Source organism: Callorhinus ursinus, unplaced genomic scaffold (assembly GCF_003265705.2).
Source record: "Callorhinus ursinus isolate GAN/ISIS: 27379988/994484 unplaced genomic scaffold, GSC_fseal_2.0 scaffold15, whole genome shotgun sequence".
Taxonomy (NCBI): Eukaryota; Metazoa; Chordata; class Mammalia; order Carnivora; family Otariidae; genus Callorhinus; species Callorhinus ursinus.
This window is the reverse complement of record NW_027397077.1, coordinates 4,679,419-4,707,303: the sequence shown is the minus strand read 5'-3', so window position 1 is coordinate 4,707,303 and position 27,885 is coordinate 4,679,419. Positions and strand designations below refer to the sequence as shown.

The window sequence follows — 27,885 nt, the reverse complement described above, 5'->3', positions numbered from 1 at the left end:
CAGATTTGACCACACAGGGTGGTCCATCACCCCGGGCACAGGTGCGGTCCCTGGAGCCGGGCTGCCCTGGATCCCAGCTCAGGTCAGTTGTCTCCTTGCTGAGTGACTTCAGCAAAACGCTCAATCTCGTGTACTTGGAGTGAGGAGGGAAACCAAAGTGGAATTAACTGAGCTGCAGCAGCTCAGGTGCTCTGCTGTGCTGGGCGGAGTGAGGTCATTCAAGGATGATGGTCATGCGGGCTGACAGGGCAGACATTCAGGGCCGGTGTTGGAGTAGGCCAAGGAGGAAGAGACTGCAGCCACACAGGGAAGGGTCCTCAGAGGGAAGGATGCATTCTGCTTTTACAGTGCAGGCCAGCAAACCCCTCATCAGGGAGCTACATGGCAGATCACCCCCCCCCCCGCCGGCCTGTTACTGTGGCAGCTATAACTGGCAAGCCTGGGACAACAGGGGCGGCTCCTCTGGCCTTGGAGCAGGGTTAGTCCCAGAATGACCCTCCGTCAAGGGTAATGCTTGTGGTCTGTAGGGCCAAGAGGGAAGCCATTGGCCTTCCTCTAGCCACAGATGTGTATGTGCCACACAGAAAGTTCATAACGGAACCTTGTAGAAACAGGAGAGAGCTGAAGACCATAAATGTTACTAAAATTTTTTTCTTAGTATTTTCAAGAACTAGAGTCATTTTAATTTTATAGAGACCTTCACTTAGAAAAGGTAATTTTTAAAGATTCATTTATTTGAGAGAGAGAGCGTGAGCATGCAAGTGTGGCAAGGGAGAGGGAGAAAGAGAATCTCAAGCAGACTCCCTGCTGAGCATGGAGCCTGATACGGGGCTGGATCTCACGACCCTGAGATCACAACTTGAGCCGAAACCAAGAGTCAGCTGCTTAACTGATTGCACCACTCAGGAGCTCCAGGGGAGGTCAGTTTTATAACCTCAGTAAATACTTAGTTTGAAAACTATGAATCAATTGTTTCTCTGTTCTTTTTTTTTTTTTTTTTAAGATTTTATTTATTCATTTGAGAGAGAGAGACAGAGCCAAGCAGGGGGAGAAGCAGAGGGAGAGGGAGAAGCAGACTCCCCGCTGAGCTGGGAGCCCGACACAGGGCTTGATCCCAGGACCTGGAAATCATGACCTGAGTTGAAGGCAGATGCCCAATTACTGAGCCACCCAGGCGCCCCTGTTTCTCTGTTCTTGAGATTTCCGATGTTCCATTAAGACAGATGATCAAAGGGTTAGCCAAAGAGTCCTGGTTTCTCTACTAACCATAGACACACCCTCAGCCCTTTGCTGCCTTGCTGCCTTCCCTCCAGATCATCAACCTCAGACAGATCCAGGAGGTGTTCAACCAGTTCCGGGTGGTGCTGAGGTAAGGGACCCCCCACCCACCCACCTGACTCCTACATCAGGCTGCCATTTTTGTTTCCCACGGTCAAGGTGTGGCCTCTAAGCACACTGCTGTGTTTCTCATGGGTGAGAAGCCAGCCCAGAGTCCTTGGGCTGTGCCCAGGCTCCTGAGCTCTCAGATCCTCCAGCCCTCCCTATCCCCTGGGGGGAAGCAGGGAGGAGAGCCCTCCAATCAAGGACAGCTCAGAGAGGAAGTGGTTCCTGGTGGGTGTTTCCTGAGTTCATTAATTAGACGGGAGGTCCTTCTGGAGTACCAGCCCTGAGCGTGGCCAGAGCAGGGCATCGTGAAGACTCCCTGTGTCCAACGCCCACTTCAGGAGTCATTTGCAGTTTATTTGGGTGCAGACACACCTGTAGACTGAGCAGCTCATGCTGGGTAGTAGCACAGACATGGGTCACATGATTCCCAAGGGCCTTTTAAAGATAGAACCTAGGTGGGAAAGCATGGTCCTGAGGCAGGCTTACAGTCCTTGTTAAAGTTTTGGAGCAGAAGTGCCTGGCACACAAGGGTGGCCACTGCGGATTTTAGGGCTGGACAGTGGGTGTGTGCACTGAGGAATCGGGGTGTGGAATGGGCTTGTTTTCTAGCCTGGTTCATGATGAGGGTATGGTTCCATCCCAAGGGGCCACACCCAAATGACTTCTAATTCCCATACTTGGTTCTTGCTCTGGAAGTTTCAGCCTAGCGCCAAGGTGCGAGGTGTTCTCTCATTCTCTCTCAAGCCAACAGGAACAGGAAGTGGAGGCCACTTTGCGCAGGAAATACACCCTCATAGACAAGAATGACTTTGCCGCCATCTCTGCAGTCCAGAAGGTATGCATGGTTGCTTCTTGTTGACAGTATTCATGTCAGATTTTTTCCATCCCCAGACCTTTCCAGGAACAGCAGGTGTTCCGCATTAGAGCAGATCTGGGGTTGCAACAGATAAAGATAGCACCAGGATGAGTGGGACCCAGGCAAGAGTAAACTGTATATGAATTCAAAATGATCTACAATATTGGGGACATGACCATAAACATGACCATAAACAAGACCAATTCCTGGAGTTAGGTTGGAAGCAGGCCTTAAGATCCTCAAGGAGACACCAGACCATTGAGTGGATTTGATGTGGAACGTGTACATTGGTAGGGTGGTCAGAGATAGTGCTGTTGGAGACAGCCTGAAGCTAGCAGCCTAGGCCTGCTCTCTTGGCATGTGGGGTGAACATGCCCACCTGAGTACATGTATACTTGGGTCCCCCACAGACCAAAACCCTTAATCTAACCCTCGGCCCTGTGGCTGGCCTCTATCCAGGCAGGGCTTGTGGACGTTGATGGCCACCTAGTGGGTGAGCCTGATGGACAAGGCTTCGGACTCGGGGTCACCCCTTACTCTACCAAACCTGGGAAGAAATCCAAGTCCAAGAAGATGTTCAAAGAACAGCTCGGGTGAGGAACCTTCCTGTTGCTTTACCTGCTCAGCACCTGGCCCTCCGTGGCTGGTGAAAGAGAGGACACAAGCTAGTGTCTTCGCTACTGGGTGGTCCCAGTTGCTCATATTGCTGCCAATACTATAGCAACACCTGTGGAGCCCAGGCTGTGCTGGCTGCCTCTTGTCCACACAGCAACCCCAAGAGGTAGGAGTTCATGTCTCCATTTTACTGATGTAGATACCGAAGCTCGGAGAGGCGAAATCACTTCCAAGGTCACACCACTGAGGAGTGATAGAGTAGAAGAGAGAAGCCCCACCCCCAGTACAACATGCGGAAACCACCCCTAACCGGAGTCCTTTGTGACCCAGCTCCCTGCTACTCATGTCACCTAAAAACCCCAGTTCGCCATCCAGACAAGAATCATTTGTGTGTGCCAGGTGGGAGGAGTGTCTAGGCTCACTTCATGAGATGCCGTCCCTGGAAGATGCTGGTAGTGGTGGACGTGAACACAGGCTCTAGGAGGCTCCTCTCGCTGAAGGGTCACCTCATGGGAGGCATGACAGCCTCTCTGTGCTTCTATTTCCTTCTCCCTAAATTGGGAATCCTAATAGTAGCTTCAAAGTCAGGGGGTTGTTGGGAAGATAAATGGGTGAAGGCAGTCCCTGTACCTAGAAAGTAGGCAATGCGAATGTGGTGTTGCTGTTATTACCATCTGCTAAAGGACACAGGCCAGAGCTGACTGTAGAAAACTGTTCCATGCGGAACAGGAGTCGGGTAGCAGGGGTTGCCGAGGCCCCTGGCCTCCTCCTGATGGCTCAGGCTGGCTCAGATGTGCCTCTCTGAGGAGGAAGACCCTGGGTGCCATCACTTGGAGAGCGAGGGCAGCTACTTTCCTGGGGGTGGGTGTGGGCACTAGTGGAGGCGAGAGAGCAGGTCATGGACTGGTCAGGGCAGCAGGGCAGACTTACTTTACCTTTGGTCCGCAGACAGACTTACCCTGGGTGGGAGCTCTACCACCCCTTCCCCAGGAGGCCTGTGTGATCAAGACCTCAGCAGCCCGGATGCTCCAGAAGCCTGTGGCCCGCCCCACAGGTCCAGCCACTTTCAGACCTGGAGCCTGCCTAGTTTTCCCAGGTGTCTCCTGGCTGGGATGGGACTTCTGATGTCTGAGGGTTTGGAAATGTCACTCCCTTAAGTACCAGAGACACCTTACTGCCCATGACTGAGCCCTGGGGCCTCCCTGCTTTCTCCTTCCAGCTCTTTAGCAAGAAAGGAAGGTGCCGGCAGCCCTGTGAGTGGCAAGGATTTGGAGGTCTCTACCTCCAAGACCCAGCTGACCCCATCCTCCAAGGAGGGGGATGTCAAAGAGCTGCCTCTGCGGGACCGGGAGACCTCCAGCATTGAGCCTCTTCCCTCAGACTCCCCGAAGGAGGAATCACGCCCACCCAGGTAACACCTCATGCAAGTTCACCAGATCATTCAAAACCAGACTGTGATCCTCAGCATGTCAAGAGCGCCTGCAGATAGATGAGAAATAAAATAGGGGATAATAGGCAAAGACTAGGAGCACAGTCCAGAAAGAAGCAACATGATGGCTTATCCACAGGTGAAATGGTCCCACCTCAGGAGTCCTCCAATATACGCAGTTATTCATGGAATCATTTTAGGCCCTTCAAATAGCAGTTATTTAAATAATTACATTTAGGGCGCCTGGGTGGCTCAGTTGGTTGAGCCACTGCCTTCGGCTCAGGTCATGATCCTGGAGTCCCGGGATCGAGTCCCGCATCGGGCTCCCTGCTCGGCGGGGAGTCTGCTTCTCCCTCTGACCCTCTCCCCTCTCATGTGCTCTCTCTCTCTCATTCTTTCTCTCAAATAAATAAATAAAATCTTTAAAAAAAAAATAAATAAATCATTACATTTACATAAAAAAAATAACTAATGCGTTCAAAAGGCCCCAAATTCTCAAAGTATGAGACACCTTCCTCTAGATACGCATTTCCTCTCCCTGGTGAGCCAGTAACTGAGTGTCCAGTAATGTATCCTGAGGAAATAGAGATGTGGACAGAGATTTATGCAAATGGATATTCATTGCATCATTCGTTTAAAAAGCCAAAAACGATTTTGGGAAACACCTTCAGTAGCTAACATTACGGAAAAGGTACTAAGTGAATTATCATCTCTGCCCTTGGGATGTACAAGGATGTGCATGAAGAACTTTTTCCCCAGCAGGTGAACATTCCCAAGAACTCTGAGAAGTTGAAAGTACTGTACAGCAAACACCCACTTGATTCTACATTTAACACATTACTGACTTCATCATGCACCTGTCTTTCTCTCTATCCCTCGTATTTTTTGGATGCATTTCTTTTTTTTTTAACTTTTTAAAATTTTTTTATTATTTTTTAAAGGTTTTATTTATTTTTCTGAGAGAGAACTCTAGAGAGAGAGCACACACACAAGCGGCGGGGAGGGGCAGAGGCAGAGGAAGAAGCAGACTCCCCACTGAGCAAGGAGCCTGATATGGGACTTGATCCCGGGGCCCTGGGATCATGACCTGAGCTGAAGGTGATGCTTAACCAACTGAGCCACCCAGGTGCCCCTAACTTTTTTTTTTTTTAAGATTCATTGATTTGAGAGAGAGAGAGAGAGTGAGTGAGTGAGCAGGGGGAGGGACAGAGAGAGAGAATCCTGAAGCAGATTCCCTGCTGAGCAGGGAGCCCGATGCGGGGCTCGATCCTGGGACCCCAAGATCACGACCTGAGCCAAAACCAAGAGCCGGCCATTCAACTGACTGAGCCCCCCAGGCACCTCTTGATGCGTTTCAAAGGAAGTTGCAGACAGTCCACATCCCCTGGCCCCCAGCACTTCACCTTACATCTCATTAACCAGAGTTCTCAGAGTGCTTTAGAGCATGAAGGAATGCCTCTGTGAAAAATGTAAGATGTAAAATTATATCTATTGCATGACCTCAAACATTAAAAAATGTATCAAAGAAATCCCTGAAGGAGATACACCAAGGTGTAGTTGCCAGTAGGTGGTGCGTGGTTTTTTGCTTTGTTTTCTGTTCCCTACACTTTTCCTTGCTGTCCTCACTTTCTGCTGTGGTCACGTGCCCTTGTGTGTGGGGAGAGACAGAGACCGGGGAGTGGTTCCTGCACAGGGTGCCTGGGAGTTCTGGCCTCCGGCCCACAGAAGCCCCCCTTCCTCCCCCGGGAAGAGAGGCGAGGTGCTGGGCTCTGGCTCCCCTTCCCCTCCCCTTCTGTCTTCAGGCCCAGTACCCCACCCCCCAAACCTGTGGCCTTTGAGGACTTTAAGAACGAGCGGGGCAGTGAGATCAACCGCATCTTCAAAGAGAACAAATCCATCTTGAACGAGCGGAGGAAAAGGGCCAGTGAGACCACGCAGCGCATCAATGCCATCAAGCGGGAGATGGACATGACCGAGGGGGCACTAAATTTTCAGCGGTCGCTCCGGGAGAAGCAAGGTGAATGTGGTGGGAAGGTGGCCGGGGGCTGTGGGAGTTGAGTCATCCTGCTCCAAACGGGGCTGTCTTGGGCACAGGAGGACTGAAGTGGGTGGGGGCCGGCAGGGCATGGACAAGTGTGGTCTTCACGCCTGGGTCATCATGCGGCTCTCGTCAGCCCCGGGGAGCCTTAGGCTCCTTCCCTGTCAGTCAGCCTTCGCCTGTGGGTCTCCCATTATTTTGTTATCTCAGACCTAAGTGCTGGGCCTTCTCCCTGATATGTGCTGCTCCCAGTGGAGAAGCAGGCCTTTGGTTTTATAGGGGCTTCCCCAGGGAGATGGGCAGCTGGTGACCCCCACAAGGGCCCTAGGTCCTTGTGTGGTCTCCTCACTGCCCAGGGTAGTCTGATTGGCGTGGGGGTGCTGGTTAAGACACAAGAAACTGAGGAGGGAAAGAGAATATGGGTACCAGAGGGCCTAGGGAGTCATTGTCACTGAGATCATTCCTCATGCCAAACCCTCAACACGGCCTGGGAATGTCTAGTCTCCTAAGGCAGGTGGTGTGGCGGCGGGGGCAGTCCTCAGGCTCAGAGAACAGGGACCTCAGTGTGAGGAGGGTGCTCACTGGTTACCCTGACCCTGGTGCCCTTGTCCCAGTGGTGGACAGCGCTCAGCCCTGCCCTGAGGTGCCCTCACACCTTGAGTGTGCGGAGGACGCGTCGGGGAGGGCTGATCAAACACGGACTCCTAGGCCCTGACTATTGGTTCTAACTCAGGAGATCTGGAGCAAGGCCCAGAACCTGCATTTTAATGAGTAACCACCCTGACTCTGGGGCCAAGGTTCAGAAGCCACATTCTTGTTCACGTTCCTAGTTCCATTGTCCTTCCAACAGGGCACATTGGAGGTTACTGGGCTTTCCCTGACTAAATCACAGCCCTGTTCCAGGCAGGCTTCCCGGGTGACGATCCGTCAGGGCATCTCCAGATGTCATTTGTTTTATTTCTGCAGGCTAGGTGCATCATCTCACAGTGAGATGTGCACCTTACTCATTTACATCTCAGGGCAACTCCAAATTTGTGAGGCCACTTTGCTCATACTCTACATACCAACCGTGACACACTATTCCAGAGGGCTAAGCCTCCATGGGTCTGGGCATGGGGGAGGGCTGGTCATGGTGGCTCCAGATATGCCCCAACCCAGAACCTCCAGGGTGAAGATCTTACAGGACCAAGGACTTCCTTGTCCCTTCTGCCCACACCTTCTTCGACTGTGCAACTTCTTATTACCTATTTACATATCTTAAGTAATATATATTCATGCTATGCTGACATATCATTTATGCCTAAACATACCTGAAAACAGATATTTTTAAGGAATGAGATGAAGATTCAACAAACAATATTTTAAAATAGTTAAAATTTGGGGGCGCCTGGCTGGCTCAGTCGTAAGAGCATGTGACTTGATCCCAGGGTCATGAGTTCGAGCCCCATGCTGGGTGTAGAGATTACTCAAATAAATAAAAACTTAAAATGAAATAAAATATTTAAAATTTTATCTATCAGTATAAAAACTTTTTTTAAAGATTTTGAGAGAGAGTGAGAGCGAGCACAAGTGGGGGGCAGAGGGAGAGGGAGAAGCAGGCTCCCCACTGAGCAGGGAGCCTGATGTGGGGCTCAGTCCCAGGACTCTGGGATCATGATCTGAGCCGAAGGCAGACGCTTAACTGACTGAGCCACCCAGGTGCCCCAAAACACACATTTTTGCTCTTTCCCCCCAACATGAGTTGTTTTCCCATTGGTTGTTAAAATACTAAATAAAATACTTTTATTTTGAGGGAATAGATCAAGTAAATTTGTTTTTTGATTCATTTTGATTGATAGCCACTTATTGGCCCAGCAAGGTCAGCAAATTTGGCATGTTAATTAGTGTTTTGTGAAAGAAAAATGAAAAATCATTTTAGGTTCAACTCTTTGAAGTTTTTTCTTTGGCAATAATCCAAGAACCCCCCAGTGGGACACAAGGTGTTTACGGTCCCTCCCCATGTCATCAGAATACTGTAAAGACTTTACTCTGTACAGAACTTGTGTCTGTCACAGTGACCACACTGGGGACTGCCCACAGCACACAGACCAGGCCGCTCTGCACTGAAGGGGAGGGACCTGGGGGGGGGCCACTCTGTACCCTCCCTCTCTAGACTTCCTGAATTGGGACCAATTCAAGATTCCTAGTTGCCTCTCCATAAATGGTGTGACAGTGTACCTTAATTTTCCCCCACTGAATATCAGTGGAAGGACACCTGGAGACTGCCTTATGCACCCCCCCTCCTCACTCTCCAGGGTTCCCCGGGGTGGAAGCCCCACAGCCCTGGTGTAGTTGACATGATGCCTGTGGTGAGCTTTCTAGGTCCCGTGGGCAGTGGCTGGCTGAGTGAATGGCTCCACAGACCATGTCATTTTGTCTCAACTCAGCATCCCTCATCTGACAGACCTTAAAAGTTCATGCCAAGGGGCGCCTGGGTGGCTCAGTTGGTTAACCGACTGCCTTCGGCTCAGGTCATGATCCTGGAGTCCCGGGATCGAGTCCCACATCGGGCTCCCTGCTCAGTGGGGGGTCTGCTTCTCCCTCTGACCCTCTCCCCTCTCGTGCTCTCTGTCTCTCATTCTCTCTCTCTCAAATAAATAAATAAAATCTTTAAAAAAAAAAAAAAAGTTCATGCCAAGACCATGAGTTGACAGATAGCACAACTGACCCCTCTCCTCCTGGAGCCTCTGACAGCCTCTTGACATAATACAGATTTACACGCTCTGTTCTTAATAACCTTGCCCAGGTGCCTTGTGGTACTAGCCCGTGGGGGCAGTTCATGTATATGACTCACAAAAAAGGTAGACATTCACTTAATTGAGGTGACTCCTGAGCTATCTTTGGCCAATAAGGTTTAAGATCAAAGTAAGTGTGAAGCATGCGCCATCTCTACCCTCTCCCCTGCTCAGCCCTCCTGTTCTTCAAGTTGCCCGTGTGGCCCCCTCTGAGTTGAACTCCCTCTTCCGGTGAGACGTGGCCTGGTGGCCTGGCCTCCTTGTGCTTTGCCCACACCGGCCCCACAGCCCAGCCCTTCCTCTGGTGTCTGGTCTTCGTGTTTTGCCAGCACTTTGTTCCCTCTTTCCAGAATTCCTCCCTCTCCACGCCCCAAGTGCACAGCTCGTTCTCTGACCTCCTCTGTCCCTGCAGGCGAGTACGAGAACAAGGGGCTGATGATCATTGACGAGGAGGAATTCCTGCTGATCCTGAAGCTCAAAGACCTCAAGAAGCAGTACCGGGCTGAGTATCAGGACCTGCGTGACCTCAGGGCTGAGGTCCAGTACTGCCAGCACTTGGTGGATCAGTGTCGCCACCGCCTGCTCACGGGTGTGCCATTCGGGAAGGTCGGCCGGCCGCCTAATCTCCCGGGAGTCAGAGGGCAAGGCCACCACCTGGGTTCTTGAAGCGGCTTCAGAGCTTCTCTCTGACAGCTGGGGCTGGACAGGGGCTTCCGAAGTGTTTCCAGGACTCTGAGAGCTGGAGAGGGAGACGGGCAAGGGTGAGACCCTAGAGCAGGAAGCGAAGAAGAGGGTGAGCCTGTGACAGGCACACACTCAGGCTTTACCTGCTTCCTCAGGGCCTTCCCAACACCTCACAGTGCTGTCTTCCTGCCTCCTTGCAGAATTTGATATCTGGTACAACGAGTCCTTCTTCATCCCCGAGGACATGCAAGTGTCACTGAAGCCAGCTAGTGGCATCCGGCCAGGCATGGTGCCTATCAGCAGGCTCGTGGCTCTGGTGAGTGGCACGGGGGCCGGCGTGGGGACAGTGGATGAGCACAGGGTGGTGGGCAGTACCCTTTATCCTCTGTTTTCTCCGCAAACATGGCTGTGTCTGGGCTGCTCCCAGCCTCTCCCACAGCTGGCCCAGGCGGATGGACAGGTCCAGGTCTCTCCCCAGTTATGGAGGATGGGGACACAGAAAACATCACTTGCTGCTGCCACCTTTCCGGGGTGGCTCATCCTGCCCAGGTGGCAGCTACAGGATATCTGGCAAATATGCGACCAGGGGGTGTGAGCTGCCCTGCGTGGGGATTTATAGACCCTACAAGGGGCTGCCCTGATGCCCCCCCCGCCCCGCCCCAGGCCCTGTCAGGGTAGTTCCTAACAATGGCAGGCTGAAGGGACTGTGCTGAGTTGAGCCTCCCCTAGGGAGAAGATGACCAGGACAAGTTCAGCCAGCTGCAGCAGATGATGCTGCCGGAGGGCCCTGACTCCATCTCCTTCTACAATGCCAAAGTCAAGACAGAACAGAAGGTAACTGGGGGAGGGGGGGGTCATGTCTCCAGGAAGGTGGGGCCTCAGGGACCACATTATTAGGACACCCAAGATCACACTCCCCACTTTGGAGAGGCAAAGAAGGAATATGCCAGCCAAGGGAAATACAGAGTCACCCAGAGTCAGTGGGTATCTTCTGCCAACTCTACAGAGTCCTAGATTGGGTTACATCCAGCAGGGGTCCCACAGACCTGGAGATGGTTATTGGGAGCTAAGCTGGCCCATGTGTGGTTCACAGCCCAGGGCAGGGTCTGGGAATCTCCTGAGACCACTGCCTGTTGGGGACCGCCTCTCCAGTGGGGGCCACCACAAATAGGAGGCAGGGGACAGAGGACCACATGCAGCTGAGGCAAAGCTAGACAGGGTGTTGGCCACAGGCTGGGCCTGCACTCTCCTCCCTAAGCAGGTTGGGCCAGAGCAGAGGGGCTTGCTCTGCTGAGGCTCAGTCTGGAGCCAGAACACAGAGGGCCCGTGGTGTGCCCATAGGCTATTCTTTTTATTTTATTTTTTTTTTAAGATTTTATTTATTTATTTGAGAGAGAGAGCATGAGCGGGGGTGGAGGGGGAGGGACAGAGAGAGAGGGAGAAGCAGACTCCCCACTGAGCAGGGAGCCCAGCAGGGCTCTATCCCAGGACCCTGGGATCATGACCTGAGCCTAAGGCAGATGCTTAACCAACTGAGCCACCCAGGCGCCCCCCACAGGCCGTTCTTATACAGCAGGTAGCAGGTGCACATGGGGAGATTGCCAAAGAGAGCACATCATTTAAAAAATATAAATACAAAATGTAAATATAAATACAAATACCCAGTCCCCCATCCTCTCTGACACGGAACCCCTGTCACTTGTTTCTTGTGTTCCCATTGCGCATTGTGCTGTATCTTGCCTTTCCCACTAAATAGTGTATTCTGAAGATCATTCCATTTCTTTTTTTTCTTAAAGCTGTATACTAGTACTCCATTGTGAGGATGTATCAAAATGTACTTAACCCGTCTCGTATTGAGGAACATTTGGGCGGTTCCATTTGTTTACAATACCAATATTGTGATAACCTTGTACAAGTGCAAATTCACGTATAAGTGAATATATGTGAAAGTTTTGTAGAAGTGAATTTTTTGGTCACAAGGACATATGTACTTTTTTTAAAGATTTTATTTATTTTTTGACAGAGAGAGACACAGTGAGAGAGGGAACACAAGCAGGGGGAGTGGGAGAGGGAGAAGCAGGCTTCCCACGGAGCAGGGAGCCCGATGCGGGGCTCGATCCCAGGACCCTGGGATCATGACCTGAGCCGAAGGCAGACACTTAACGCCTGAGCCACCCAGGCGCCCCGGACATGTGTACTTTTAATGGATGGTGCCAAATCACCTGCTTAGAGCTGGACCCGTCTGTACCTCCACAGCTTCACCACAAGATATATTATCCTGCTTTTTGGTTTTTTCCAATCTGAAAGGAGAAAATGGCCTCTCAGGGGAGCTTTAATTTGTATTTCTGTTATTATAAATGAAGTTGAGCTTCTCATATGTTTAAGTGCCATTTTAATTTCTTTTCCTGTAAATTGCCTATCTGTATTTTTGCCTATTTTTCTATCGTTTTTTGGTCTTTATTCTTACTAATTTGTAGGAAGTCTTGATATACTGGGAAGATTGGCTCTTTATGATATGAGCTGCAAATATTTTCCTGTTTGTCATTTCTCTTTTGTGTTTACCTCTGGTTTGTTGTAGTTATTCTGTTGGGTTTTTTAAGATTTTATTTTATTTGAGAGAAAGAGAGAGCATGCATGAGCAGGGGGAGGGGCAGAGGGAGAGGGAGAAGCAGACTCCTTGCTGAGCAGGGAGCCCGACGCAGGGCTGTATGTCTGTCTTTATGCCAGTACTATAATGTCTTGGTTACTGTAGATTTGTAGTTAGTTTTGAAATTGCAAAGTATGAATTCTCCATCTTTGTTCATTTTTTTCCAAGATTGTTTTGACTATTCTGGGTTCCTTGTATTTCCACACAAATTTTCAGACCAGCTTGTCAGTTTATGCAAAGAAGCCAGCTGGGACCGGGGTTGTGTTGAATTTATAGATTACTTTGGGGAATATTGCCATCCTAACAATATTAAGTCTTCAAATCCATGAACATAGGCTATCTTTCTATTTGCTTAAGTCTTCAATTTCCTTCAGTGGAGTTTTGTACTTTTCAGAGTTTAAGTTTTGAACTTAAAAAATTGTTTTATTCCCAAGTATTTTATTATTTTTGATGCTATTATGAATGGAGTTGTATTTTAAATTTCATTCTTGGATTGTTCATTGTATTTGTATAGAAATACAGTTGGTTTTTGTATAATGATGTGGTATTCCATCACCTTGCTAAACTCATTTATTTATTTATTTATTTATTTATTTATTTATTTTTTGCTGAACTCATTTATTAATTCTAATAGTTTTTTAGTGGATTCCTTAGGACTTTATGCATATAAGATCATGTCATCTACAAATACAAATAGTTTTACTTCTTCCTCTCCGATCCGATGCCTTTTATATCTTTTTCTTGCCTAATTTGCCTGGCTAGAACCTCTGGTACAAAGTTGAAATAAGAGGTGAAAGTCGCCATCTTTGTCTTGTTTCTGACCTTAGGGGGAAGGTATTCATTCTTTCACTCTTAAGTATGATGTTAGCTGTGGGGTTTCCTAGAAAAGAAGAGTCTTAGAGCAGCACTTCTCACTCTGCCGTGCACATGACTCACCAGGCTGTTAGAAGACAGAGTCTGACGCAGCAGCCCTGGGGTGGAGCCTGAGATTCTGCTTTTCTGATAAGCTCCTAGATGATGCCTATGTGGCTAGTCCAGGGAACACCCTCTGAGCAACACACTTTGAAGTTCATTATTAGGGGGCACCTGGCTGGCTCAGAAGAGCATGCAACTCTTGATCTCGGGGTTGTGAGTTTGAGCCCTGCATGAGGTGTAGAGATTACTTAAATAAATAAAATTTTTAAAAGTGAAGTTCCTTTTTAGAACCTTTCTTTTATCAGGGTGAAAAAATTCTCTTCTGTACCTAGTTCATTGAGTATTTTTATCAGAAAGGGATATTGGAGCCTTATCTTTTTGAATACTGTCTTTTTATTTTTATTCCCTCTTCTAGGATTCTGATTAGATGCACATTAGACTTTTTCATTATGTCCTCTGTATCTCTTAAAGTCAGTCATTTCTTCCAGCTCCTCATCTCTATACTGTAATTTGGGTAATTTCTTTACATTCCTGTTTCAGTTTTTTAATGCCCTCTTCAGCTATGTCTAATCAGCCATATCTAAAAATTCTATTTGGTTCTTCTTCAAATTTACTTGGTCATTTTTTATAAACTCTTATTTCATTCTTTTTTTAAAAAATAACTTTGAGATAGGGGCGCCCGGGTGGCTCAGTCATTAAGCGTCTGCCTTCGGCTTAGGTCATGATCCCAGGGTCCTGGGATCGAACCCATATTGGGCTCCCTGCTCGGCGGGAAGTCTGCTTCTCCCTCTCTCTCTCACTGTGTTCTCTCTCTGTCAAATAAATAAATAAAATATTAAAAAAATAACTTTGAGATATAATTTATATACCATACAATTCACCCATTTAAAGTGTACAACTCAGTGGTTTTTCATATATCCACAGTTAAATGCAACCATAACCACAGTGAATTTTAGAACATTTTATTCTCTGGTTTTTTACTCCTAAATATTTCAGTGTTTATTTTTTAAGAACAAGTACATTCTCTTACATAATCATGATATAGTAGTTGAAATCAGGAAAATTAACAATGATGCAACTATATTATTTAATCCGAAGTCCATATTTAGCTTTTGCAGTTGTCCGAATGATGTCCTTTATGATTATTCTCCCTTCCCACCCTGTCCAGCGTCCAGTCTAGAATCATGCATTACATTTAGTTGCCATGTCTCCTTTAATCTAGAACAATTCCTCAGTCTTTCTTTGTGTATGATTTTTATATTTCTGAAGAGTCCAGGCCAATTTTTTTGGTTGGATGTCCCCAGTTTAGGTTTGTGTGATATTTTCTTGTGATTTAAATTCGAGTTATGCATTTTGGGCAGGAATACCACAGAAATGATGTTACATTCTTCATGGTACATCATATCAGGAGGTGCCTTAGTCAGTTTGGGATGCTATAACAACATACCATAGGCTGGGATCTTAAACAATAGACATTTCTTTCTCATGGTTCTAGAGGCTGAGAAGTCCAAGATCAAGGTGCTGGCAGATTTGCTTCTTGGTGAAGGCCTTGTTCCTGGCTCGTAAACAGCCATCTTCTTGCTGTGTGCTCACATGGCTTTCCTAGGCATGTGTTCTTCCTTTCTTTGTAAGGACACTAAACCATCATGAGGAGCTCCACCCTCATGGCTTCATCTAAATCTTATTACCTCCCAAAGTTTCCCACCTCTTAATACCATTACAGTGGGGATTAAGGCTTCAACAAATGTGTTTTGAGGGAATAGAAACAGTCTGTAACAGGAGGCACAAGATGTTGCTTTGTCCTATTATTGGTGAGGTTAATTTTGATCAGTTGGTTAAAGTCACTGTGTGTATTGAATAAGAGGACCACAAGGTCTTTTATTGATAAAATTTTATTCCTTATTGTAAATTGTTGTAAACTTGTTTTGACTGGCATAAATTATTTCAAGATCATAGAAAAGGTGAACCAAAGTGATTTGCGTGGTTGCCACCATGAATCTCTCTTGATATTCCAGACAGACCTTGTGTTTTCTTTCATTACTTTCAAAGTCTCAGATAAACATTTAAATTCTAAATCATTCAACAGAGGAATCCTGCATTTCTGTAGTCAGTGTTATATTCTCCCACCCTCCCTGGGTCTCTAGGAGAACTCTCTGCATTGGACATTTCTTCTGTTTAAGACATGCCAATGCACACGCTTTATATGCAGATGTTGCACTTGAGCCATTCCATCTTATATTTATTTAAACCTTTTCACATGTATTTTTACACACAAAATAGATAGGATCAGATTTTTCAAGGTCAAAACGTTTTCCATTTTGCTGAATTTCTCTCATGGTAGCTTTTATTCGTGTGTGTGTTTAAATCATAAGTTCACAGTTGATTGACCTGCAGCTGTCGGAGTCCCGAGTCCATAAGTGCATTCTCTCCCCCCGACAGTGTTTGCACTGCTTTTGCAGTTAGCCATGGGGCATTGCCAACGCAGGACCATTTTAACCTCCTCCAAAAATTCCAACGTGAGGGGCACCTGGCTGGCTCAGTTGGTAGAGCACGAAACTCTTGATCTTGGGGTCATGAGTTCGAGCCCCATGTGTGGTGTAGTTTACTTAAAAAAAAATTACAACTTGAGAAGGGATTAATATCCAGAATATATAGAGAACTTCTAAAACTCAAAAATGGGCAAAGAATAGACATTTCTCAAAAGAAAACATATAGATGGACAGTACACACATGAAAAGATGCTCAAGGTCACAAATCGTTAGGGAAAGGCAAATCGAAACTACAAGATAACCACCTCATACCCATTAGGATGGCAACTATCTGAAAGCCAGAGAATAACAAGTGTTGGTGAGGACGTGGAGACATTGGAGCCCTGGTGTGTGTGCTGTGGGTGGGAATGTAAAATGGTACAGCCATTAAGTGAAACACGCCAGTCACCAAAAGGCAAACACTATAGGATTCCACTCACGTGAGGTATTTGGAGTCGCCAAAATCAGAGACAGGAAAGAGAATGGCAGTTCCAAGGGCTGGGGGAGGGAGGGAATGGGGAGTTAGTGCTTAATGGTTATGGAGTTTCAGCGTTGCAAGATGAAAAGAGGGGGATGGATGCTGGTGATGGTTGCACATTAGGAATGTATTTAATACCACTGAGCTGTACACTTAAAATGGCTCCGATGGTAAATTTTATGTAGTGTGTATTTTACCACAATAAAAACACTTGGGGGGGGGCGCAAAAGAATTCCAGTTTAATGTAGGAGCTTCAGTTCCAGTCCCCCACGCTGTGGGGGTTCTGGATTCATACCCACATTTCCAGTTGGGTTTCCCATTCGTTTGCTTAACTGCCCAGTGTTTCTGTTTCCACGCCTGCTTTCTGAGAGCCCAGCAGTGCATTAATAGGGAAGAATTTGTGAACATTTAGTTGGTTTGGGGAGGGAGGGCCCTCCAGGGTACATGTGTGCCCACGCCTCTGCAGATAGAAACCTCTTCTTTTCTTTTTGAACCTAATTCTTGACAGAAACTTTCAAGTGGGCCCTTGGAACATACATGTTTCCTTTTAAACCTGCCTGCCACACCATTTTTTGGGGTGCCTGGATGGCTCAGTCGGTTAAGCATCTGCCTTCAGCTCAGGTCATGATCCCAGGACCCCGGGACCATGACCTGCGCCGAAGGCAGACACTTAATGACTGAGCCACCCAGGCGCCCCAGTTTTACACACTTTCTTTAGGACAAAAGAATGAAAGGGGATGAATGGAACCTATTTCTCACAGAATTGGGACTGGTCAGAGGGCATCCTTGTTCCCAAACTGTGATGTTTGCAGGAAGAATGATGGGGTGGCGGTAAATGGCATGGCTTCTGAGCCTTAGGTCCATACCTCCTAATCAATGCCTGTTTTCTCCTCTTTTCTGTGTCCAGCGCAATTACTTGAAAACCATGATGGGCCTCCAGCAGGGACACAGGAAATAGAGACTGCTCGCCAATACTTTAAAGGACAGGACTCCCAGGAGCCCCCGGCTGCTCCGTGTGGGCTGCTAAACCACCTGCCCGGAGCTCCAGACGCTCTGCTCCGAGGCTGGGGCCCAGCGCAGAGAACTCACGAGGGCTTGCCTGCCTCCCAACGCGAACATCCTTCACAGGACACCCTTGCTCACCTTCACAGACACTTTTGGTTTCAGTTCACTGCCTTATATGCAGGGACAGGATAAACTAACTTTCTAGTCTGGACTTTTGATGCTCACTCAAGAACTTGCTTTTATTTCCTGTCCAGGAGGATGTCTTCCCTGTGTACACGTGGGGTCAGAACTGAGTCTCCAGTGAGAAGGTGAAAAAGTAGCTCAGCCACCCTCCTCCTGGCACGGCTTTGTCCCACTGGCCGGCCCCTTTCCTTCCCTGGATAGACATCCTGGGGGTGAGCTGGGTCTGAGGAGCCCCACTTCCCACAGCTCCTTTAGGTGATAGGCTCATCAGGTGCTCCTGAGCCAGTGAAGGCAGGAGGCCCTCCTTCCTCAGCTACCAGAAGACGAATGGGTTTAGGTGGAAATGGCTGAAGGGCAGATTTTTTTTATCTCACAATAAGAAGAGGCTTAAAATGAGAGCAGTGTTACCATGACATTAGCAGGAAGAGCCCCACCGTAGGAGGCTCTCTGGCAAGGAGGTTACAGAACATGCACTGGATGGAAGGTTGAACTGGATGGCATTGGTCCAAAGACCCCGTGATTCTGACTTCAGCCCCTCAGTGAGCAGATGGATGGGGGTTTGTGGAAGACAGAAAGTAGAAAGGCATCCTTAGGGTCTCTGCCCTCTTCCTGTTCAGCCCCTTTCTCTTTCACTGACTGATACACAATGATCCTAAAAGAGCTTTCAGAGACTTCTACTACACCAAGGCTTCGCAGAGCAACTTTGAAGTGCCCCAACTTCATCCCCCTGGGTGACACACACGGGGACTGTCCCTGACCATCACTAATGGTGTGCACACAGCCATGTTGGTCAGTCCTCATGTTTCCTTTGATTGTGGCCAAATAGACAAGTCTGCCCAGGCTGTGCCTACCCTCCCAGCTAGTGGAGGCCTTAGGCAGAGAGTTCTGATTCTTTCCCTTTCTTGGCTGCCCCTACTCTTACCAGGACTTATTGGGGGTTCCCGGGTCTTTGGGGCATCTCAGGAAAGAGGACATAGCAAACAGGTCACATCATCTTGTTGGGGCCACAGGAAGCATTTGTCTGTGGCATCACCAACCCCCTTTCCTTCATTCCAGCAGGGCCACAGGCTGGAATGGCATGGCCCTGCTGGACATCGCTCCCTAGGATTCCTAGATGGCCAGTCTCGGGCCTGCTGGCCAGGGCGAGCTGGGCTTCTGTCACGGCAGTTGGGCACGTTTGTCTTTAGCTCATTCATTACTACACAGGCCTCTTTGGCACATGTGAAACAGGTAGTGGTCAGCGCGGGCAGAGCCACAGGAATAAGCCAGGATGGTGCTCGGTAGATCACCCTTCGCACAAACTCCTCACAGGAGCAGATGCTTCCAACATGACAGGGAGCTAGGGGGCATCATGTCCACTCAGATGGGCCTGTTGTTCTAGAAACTAGTTCCAAAATCACCCCTGAGGGGACTTCCAGTTCCATCGTGTGACAGATAAGATAACCTGACAACTCTTGATACAAACAGAAATGCTGGCTCAAGTAGAAATTTTTATTTTTTATTATTTTTTAAAGATTTTATTTATTGGGTGCCTCCTTCCCTGCTCAGCGGGAAGCCTGCTTCTCCCTCTCCCACTCCCTCTGCTTGTGCTCTCTCTCTGTCAAATAAATAAATGAAATCATAAAATCTTAAAAAAAAAAAAAGAATGCTTAAAAAAAAAGATTTTATGTATTTATTTGAGAGAGAGAGTGCACAAGCATGGGGAGGGAGAAGCAGGCTCAGGGAGCCTGATGTGGGGCTGGATCCCAGGACACTGGGATTGTGACCTGAGCGGAAGGCAGATGCTTAAACGACTGAGCCACCCAGGCGCCTCTAGAAATTCTTTTAAATGCAAAGCTAAATTTGCAGGAAAGAAAGGGAACTGCCAGGCTTTGGAGAATTGAAAACCCAGAGTGGTCAGCATGTGACCTGGCTGTGGCCGCGGGGGATAGGAAGGTGTGTGAGCGCGTTGGTGCCCGTGAGTGTTAATGTCCACATAAGTGTGAAAAATAAGACCTCAGCCCATGCTCCCTAGGAAGTTGGAAGTGGGACCCTCTGCATAAAGCTGGCACTTTGAAGGCTTCATCCTTGAAGAGGTAAGCTAGAAAAAGTTTCCCCGCTTTTGGGGGAAAAGTTCCCAGGGATCAGGGGAACAGGTCCTGTGAGAATTTGCAACCATGCACAGGTTTGGGATTCAGATTTACATGGTGTGGTCCAGGAACCACTAGGTTGAGGAATTAGCCTAAAAATTAGCCCAAGGCTGAAACACCTAGTAGGATCAAAAAAAAAAAAAAAAAATCTGCACCTGCCCTTTACTGAGCCATACAGCATTCCCACAAAACCCTAGTAAACAGGAGCTCCAAAGATTAAACACACATGCGTGCCCATGTGGAAACAAGCTATCATAGTGGAGGCACAATGAGAGCATGATCAGATAAATTATTGAATAAAGATTATACAACATATATGTATGTTTTAAATAAGGACAAAAGTAGGAATATGATAAAGGCCATCCAAATAGATCACAGATTTTTATTTTTTTTAAAGATTTTATTTGAGAGAGAAAGCAAGAGCGAGAGAGAGCACAGAAGGAGAGGGAGAAGCAGACTCCCTGCTGAGCAGAGAGCTGGACACAGGGCTTGATCCCAGGACCTGAGATCATGACCTGAGCAGAAGGCAGACGCTTAACCGACTGAGCCACTCAGGCACCCCGATCACAGATTTTTTAAAAAAGCAGAACTTCTAGGAATGAAAATATGTTCTAAAAGTTAAAATGACAGACTAGAAACAGCAAAAGAGAGAATCGATGACCTGGATGTTGGATCTGAAGAAGCTGCCTGGAATAGAGCATAGAGGGATGGCAAGACAGAAAACAAAGTGTGGCTAAGAGACATGGCGGGCAGAATGAGAAGCGCCAGTGTACATGTAATCACAGATCCAGAGGCAGTCCCAGGGAGATCTTGTGCGCTCGTCCAGTCTCCTGGCTTTAAGTGTCTGTTCATGTGCCAATTCTCAATCTTACACATCTAGCCTAGACTGCTCTCCTGAACTCCAAACCTGTAATAGCCACAGCTAACTTGGCATCTCCATTTGAATGTCTATTAAGACATCTACAAATCAGGGGCACCTGGGTGGCTCAGGTAAGTCTTTGCCTTCGGCTCTGGTCATGATCTCAGGGTCCTGGGATTGAGCCCTACATCGGGCTCCCTGCTCACTGGGGAGTCTGCTTCTCCCTCTGACTCTCCTCCCTGCTTGTGCTCGCTCTCATTCTCTCTCTCTCTCTCTCTCTGTGTGTCTCAAAATCTTAAAAAAAAAAATGACATCTACAAATCAGCATGTTTAAAACTAAGTAAAACTTAATTGTCCTCCAAATATGCCCCTCCCACAGTCTCCCTTATCTCCCTTATCCCCTTACTTAGCTCAGGCTAAATCCTTAGTTTAATACTAAACTCCTCTTTTCTTCTCACACCCCATTATCAGATCTGTCCAATTCAGTGGACTTCACCTTCCTACTGCATTAAAAATCTGACCACTCCTCCCCACTTCTATTGCCCTGATTCTGATCCAAGCCACTGTAATGTCTTGTCTGGATATTGCAGCAACTTCCTGTGTCCGCGTTTCCTCCCCTGCTTTTCTATAGTCCATTTCCAGAGCAGCTGCTTGGTTGATCTTTTTGAGATGTAAGTTTGACCACATCACACATCTTTGCGTTCTTCAAATGGTTCCTGTTTTCTCAGAGTGAAACCCAATTCCTTAAAACAGCTCAAAGGCCCTACATGATCTTGCCTCTTGTGACTTGACTCTTTCCTGCCCCCTTGCTCACTCTGTTCCAGCCATGTGGGCCTCCCCCCTGTTCCTTAGACATGCCAAGCAGCTCCTGCCTCAGGACCTTCATACCGGCTGTTTCTTCTGCCTGAAATCTTCTCCCAGATGTCCTCATAGCTCACTCTGACTTCCTTCAAGTCTATTCTGCTACTTCTGTAGCAGACACCGTCAGGCCTTCATCATAGACCATTGCCCTTGCCATTCCTGCTAGTGGGTTTTCCTACTGAAAGCATCTGCTACTTTCTACACAAAAGCTTTCTCAACTGTAGGGACTTACTTGCTGCAAAGGGGGCCCAAATGCCAGGGAGTTAACACATTGAGGAGCAACCCTCAACCAATGAGTTGGATGAGTATCCTAACCTCTCCCTTGCATGGGACTTCTCTGAGGCATGTTCACTACTTCCTGGGACTTCCCGATAAAAGTACAAATTCACACACAGATGAACCAAAGGAAAAAAAGATGGTTGCTATATTTAGTGGAATTATCAGTGAAATAACACCACAAAATATTTAAAGTAGTTAATGATACAATTTTTAATAATAGAGTATAATGAAAAGGATAAGATTGGACCAATACAGCACCCAAGGTTTCTTTCTGAAGTTTGGAGATTCAACATAGGACAAAGAACTCAGAGTAGTCCTCCCTGTCCTCCATGATCTTTAATCTGGAGGGTTCAGACACCTCTATTACTGTTTCCTCTGGCATCGAATGGAGATTCCAATCCACTTGCCCCCCTACCAGCTGGCCCTGGGGAGTCTCACTTTGGACTTAACTCTTGATAATGGGCTGCATTTTTCTGAGGCAATACAATATAGTGGTAGAGCACAGGCTTTGGGCCAAGACCTATGAGTTTAAATTGGGACTCCATATCTTGGGCAAGTTGTCCAATTTCCCAGCCTTTGTTTATGTGTAAAACCAATGATTAATGACCCTGGGGCCGTGTATGTCTAGTGCACAGCAGGGCCTCAACCAACTGAAACAGCCAGGACATTAACAATAACAAGTGCCCAGCATTATGTCTTATAGATGGTAAACACACACACACACACACCTCAGTGTTAGGCTCCCTTTCCACTCCCCAAAATGGATTTTGAATTTGAAAAGGCAGCATTCAGACTGGCATTATCTTTCTCTAATTAATCCTGACTGTGATGGCTTTTAAAGACCACAAGCTGAAGTACAGAGAAGTAGCTGCTAAAAATACACCCAGTGTCATCCTGGGCGGTGTTACTGGAGGTCAAGTGTCTTGGTCAGGGAAGTCGTAGTCCCACTGTATACCCCAGCTGCCAGGCTGCGTTGGAACTTCATGTTGGGGGCTGGAGGCAGCGTTTTCGCTGGACAGACTCCCCAGGGGAGGGTGACCAGCATCATGAGAGGCTCTGAAAAAACTGTCAAGCAAGGAATAGTCCCAGAAATTAGAGACATTTAATCTGAGAAGTGAAGGCCAAGGCGGGATGGGGTGGGGTGGGGCAGTGGTGGTGGCAGATTTTCTGTCATTTCAGGAGGAAAAAACAGGACGAGTTTTCCAAACCTGGAAAATTGATGCAAATTGGGCCCCCAGTCCCTGGAGGACACAGGCATTGTCCTGGCAGCCCCAGTTAAGGTCCATGTGAAAGAAATCCTCCAACCAGGAAGTGAGGACTTGGAGGCTTCTTGGTTCCCTCTAAATCTAAATTCTGTGATTCTATAAAAGCAGCTGTGGAGTTATTTAATGTATCAATTGAAAATCACATCATATACGTAGGCACACTTATATTTGAATAAAGACTAAAATGTCAAAAGGTCTATGGTGGTTTCTGGATGAAACGAGGATTTTTTTTTCCCCTTTAGAATTTTTAATTTATTAAATATTGTTTTTATTAACAAAAATATCAAATTTAGAAAATATTTTAATAAGAAAAACAGTCTTTCTAATGAGCAGCTCAGCTTTACAACAATAAAGGGAGAGGCACTCCATTTGTAGAAATGTATCCACAAACCCTGGAAGGAAAACAGGGGTCTTACATGTAGGGAAGGGGTTTACCTCGAGGCTGGCCATGATTGTGTGATTGTGGCTTGTTAAGAAATGGACTTCCAAAAAATAAAAAAAAAAAAGAAAAATGGATTTCTGAACGCAGGTGGGATTTTTCTGTTACAAGTCCCTTGAAGAAGAATCTGCTCTGTCCAGAAAAGTTGTAAAAAGCATTATGAGGCTGGGGTTTTGCGTGTGTGGAGTAGACAACTGCTATTCTTACACTTGGGGATGATGTGCTATGGGGCTGTGCTCTGGCCTTCTGCAGAAGGTGCGAAGGCTGAAGGAGGGACCTGGAAGGCTCCCAGAGAGGCTGAGAGGGTGGAGAACACAGCCACATATGTGGTCAGGTATATGAGAAAGAAACACAGGATCTGGGAACTCCCAAGTCCAGATGCTGCCACTCAGAATCCAGACCTTGGGTGCTCTTCTTTCTCTGAGTCTCAATCTCTGCATCTGTAAAATGGACACAGCAGATATCACTGCCCTCTCCTGCTGCAAGGATGCTAAAAGGATTGCAGGAGATAATGTCTATGAAGACCTTACAATGTCTAAAGCCTTCCATAAATATCTGTTATTATTCCTGTTCCCTCTGAATGGCAGGAAGCTATATTAAGTAAGAATCCCTTCTGTTGGGGTGAGAGCCTCAGAAAGGAGTGGGAGTTTTGACACCTAGTAAGAGCATTAAAAAGTCCCAGAGCTATAGAAAAATGTGGTGTGGTGGTGGTGGTGGTGGTGTCCAAATCTAAGAAAGATTTTGGACGTGAAATGTGAGTTTATTCAAACCGGACAAGAAACCAGGATCTCATGAAGCACGGATGGCTGACTGGATATTAGTGAGAGGAACATCTAATGGTATTTAGGTGTTTCCATTCCTTTAAGTCTTTTCATCTAAATTCTGTTACCATCTGTTTGAATATTCTAATATTAGTCAAGATGTATAATTAGCTCCTGTAACAAGCCTCGTGGTCTTCTGCCAATGCCACTTTCTTGAAAAGCTCCAGAGGCAGAAGATGGATTACGAGCTCTTCCCTTGATGGTTGGCAATCCTGCGATCCTGGGGGCCTGGGATTCTAGGTCAATCCCACACACACACAATAAATAAAGCAAACCAAGAATCCAAGGGCAAAAAAAATGCAGATTATTACCTCAAACATTATTTTAAGATTGGACTCTAAACTGAAAAAGAAAAAAAAAACATGCTATGTACATGCAAAAAAAAAAATTAGCCAATAAAGAAAAAGAGAAGTGCATTTTTTTGAGTTCTGACACAGCTGTTCTTATCCCTGGCTGCATATTATAATCACCTAGGGTGCTTTTATAAAATCCTGAGGCCTAGGCCACATCCTAGACCGATTACATCAGAGCCTCTGGGATCTGGGCATCAGTATTCTTTAAAAGCTTCCCAGTGACTCTAATGTGTAGACTGAGTTGAGACCGCCCTGATAAGAGACATGGACATTTATTTTTCACTTTTGGTATGCTCTTATTTACCTAATATGGTGATGAATTGTTGATTAATCTTAATTAGCTATTATTTAATATCATATATTGTCTTAGAAACAAGCACAGAAACTTCTCTGCTGATTAACTTTCAATTCACAAACTTCCATAGATTCTGATTACAAAAAGCCGAGTACTCAAAGGTAATACCTTGGCACTTGTATGTTTCATATGCTGAACAGGTGATTCTGATTTGCAGTCAAGATTGAGAGACATTGGGGCACCTGGGTGGCTCAGTCGTTAAGCGTCTGTCTTCAACTCAGGTCATGAAACTGAGGTCCTGGGATTGAGCCCCACATCGGGCTCCCTGCTCGGCGGGAAGCCTGCTTCTCCCTCTCCCACTCCCCCTGCTTGTGTTCCCTCTCTCGCTGTGTCTCTCTCTGTCAAATAAATAAATAAAATCTTAAAAAAAAAAAAAGATTGAGAGACATTGTTGCAGGTGCTCCATAAACATTTAAATAGATGGGTGTGGTTGAATGGAAGGGTGTATGAATGGGTGGGTGGTTGGGTGGGGATGGAGAAGGGATTTTCAACCTTGGCACTATTGACATTTTAGGCCAGATAATTATTTTTTGGGAGTGATCCTGTGTGTTGTAGGATGTTTAGCAGCATCTCTGGCCTTTACTCACAAGATGCCAGAAGCATCCCCCAGTTATACAGCCAAAAATGTCTCCAGACATTTCCAAATGTTCTCTGGGGACAGAATCACCTGGGTTAAGAACCACTGGAGTAGATGAGTGGATGGGTAGGTGAATGGATGGGTGGATAGATGGAAGTATGGACAGATGGCTGGATAGGAGGATGGATTATATTCTCCTTGAACTAGCTGTAACATGTTAGTGGTGTCCTCGTTAATTAATGAATTAAAAAAATCTTTGGCACATGTTCATTTTATATCTGTATGATAATCATGATTATAACTTCTTTGAAAAATTCTCCTCTAACAACAGATAAATGGGCATTCTTCTTCAGTGTTGGAGAGAGAATCAATTGGCTCATGTTTTCTGGAGGACTATTAGGCAGTGTATCTCCAGAGCCTTAAAATATACATATTGGTACATACAGCATGTTTACATTAGTATCTACATTTTGTATAAAAATTTGGCAATACCCTAAAACTTAATTGCGTCTACCAGAGTTATACCACAAACACATTTTTCTCGAATGCAAATGTTATTTTATTTTAAAATAATTATATAATTTATTATTATAATTACATGTTATATAATATATAATTGTATATTATAATGCATATTATATAAGATATAATACATAACATGAAATTATATATTATATAATTTAATTGTATAATTATTTTAATTATATAATAATTATAACTATTTTATTTTAGTAGCCAAGTTTTAAAAATTTAACATTTTCATACTTACAGGCACCATAATTTCCAAGCACCTTTGGCTGCTCAACTGCTATGTGTACTTCCGAGATTCTAAAAAGACAGTGACTTTGTTCAAAAAGGAACAACAGACACAGACGGAGTCACTTGCCCCCCCAACAGCAAACCAAGACTGAATTGCAGTTTCAGCCACTCCCAGAATGTGACCTTTAACCAGTCCATCTGGGATTACCTGGTCAGCACCAGTGAGGCCATCTGCATGAGAGGACCAACCCCCCCAAAGAAACCTCGTCTGAGACAATCCACTCTTTGTTATAAACTTCCTTTCCAGCCCCTCTGTCAACAAAAGCCTTCCATTTTGCATAGCTCCTTGGAGTTCCTTTCTACTAGCTGAATGCACTGCTGCCTGATTCATGAATCAATGAATAAAGCCAATGAAATACTCAAATTTACTCAGCCGAATTTTTTTTTTAAGATTTTGTTTATTTAATTGACAGAGAGAGAGAGAGCGCGAGAGAGCATGAGAGGGAACACAAACAGGGGCAGTGGGAGAGGGAGAAGCAGGCTTCCCTCTGAGCAGGGAGCCCGATATAGGACTCATCCCAGGACCCTGGGACCATGACCAGAGCCGAAGACAGATACTTAACGACTGAGCCACCCAGACGCCCCCGAATTTTGTGTTTTTTTCACAGCTTTCAGCAAAGGTGAGTGGAGGAGCCAGATTTATTTCCAACGGTTCTGCAGGAAAGGGTTCAGCTGACAGTGATGTCACCAAGTTTCTAAAGTTTCCTTCCTCTGCAATAGTATTTGGGTAAAGATTTATCTCCTCTATAATTCCTGCACTTGAGGTTAGGGTGAGGATACAATGTCCTTGAAGCAAACACAGAAACTTCAGAGTTCTGCGTTACTTGGAGAAGTCCCGTACTGAATATTAGGTGCAACATTGCTACTTCCGCTTACGTTTTTTTTATTTCTAATAGTTGCCTATTATACCATCCTTTGACCTTGGACCTCGAACTGTGGCTGTGGAGCAGTGTAAGTCGTTTTTAAGGGAAGAAAATTGTCCTTGAGTATCCATGTGGTAGTCAGCTTCCATTGCACACACACCAATTTTAGCATCTTCCCTGGAGTGGGCATTTGGAGAATCTCTACAGCAGGTTTCAGAGGAGACATACTAGCACTCTCAAGGTTATTTCTATTGAGTGTAGACTCTCCAAAAGACTGCCTGAAAAGCTATTTATCAAGTAGAGCTAAATTTATTAAACTTATTGCATTAAGAATGCCAACTTGAGAAAGTCGTAATAATTTCTCAGAAGGGGAAATTCAGAGGAGGATATTTATAGGGTGTTAGGGCCTAAAGTGGGTGATTTTAAGGAGGGTCTTGCAAGGCAAGAAACTGAGATTAGGCAGAGTTTATAACAATTTTGGATTGGTAGGCACAGCGAGGCAACAATCTTTTTTTTTTAATTTAAATTCCAGTTAATTAACATACAGTGTAATATATTAGTTTTAGGTGTAGAATTTAGTGATTCAGCACTTCTATACAACACCCGGTAGGGCAACAATCTTTAAGCAAGTGTTGATGAGTAAAATGCTAGTTTCAGTAAGTAATCTCATTTTGTTAGTTCATAGTTTTCTGGGATCAACTATTTGTTGGAGCAAATAGCTATTTTG

At 46.3% G+C, this 27,885-nt stretch overlaps 1 protein-coding gene and 1 long non-coding RNA gene across 11 annotated transcripts in view; one reads left to right on the top strand and one right to left on the bottom strand.

Annotated features, from left to right (window-relative positions):
- KIF9 (kinesin family member 9) overlaps positions 1-17,579 on the top strand; it is a 46,060-nt gene extending 28,481 nt beyond the window's left edge. For 8 of the 10 annotated variants that reach the window (XM_073901096.1, XM_073901092.1, XM_073901095.1 and 5 more), the window contains 9 exons: positions 1,314-1,369; positions 2,131-2,221; positions 2,702-2,835; positions 4,077-4,268; positions 6,089-6,303; positions 9,511-9,687; positions 9,983-10,098; positions 10,512-10,616; positions 17,258-17,579. In XM_073901096.1, the coding sequence (XP_073757197.1) occupies positions 1,314-1,369; positions 2,131-2,221; positions 2,702-2,835; positions 4,077-4,268; positions 6,089-6,303; positions 9,511-9,687; positions 9,983-10,098; positions 10,512-10,616; positions 17,258-17,308 (1,137 nt within the window). In that variant the 3' untranslated portion in view covers positions 17,309-17,579. Of the gene's footprint in view, positions 1-1,313; positions 1,370-2,130; positions 2,222-2,701; positions 2,836-4,076; positions 4,269-6,088; positions 6,304-9,510; positions 9,688-9,982; positions 10,099-10,511; positions 10,617-17,257 lie in introns of those variants that run through there. The other 2 variants (XM_073901097.1, XM_073901100.1) reach the window with 2 other exon arrangements.
- LOC112833806 (uncharacterized) overlaps positions 9,690-27,885 on the bottom strand; it is a 47,993-nt gene continuing 29,797 nt past the window's right edge. The window contains exons 4-5 of the long non-coding RNA XR_012380876.1: positions 9,926-10,252; positions 9,690-9,837 (exon numbers count right to left, since the gene is read on the bottom strand). This is a non-coding gene — a long non-coding RNA (uncharacterized lncRNA). The remainder of the gene's footprint in view (positions 9,838-9,925; positions 10,253-27,885) is intronic.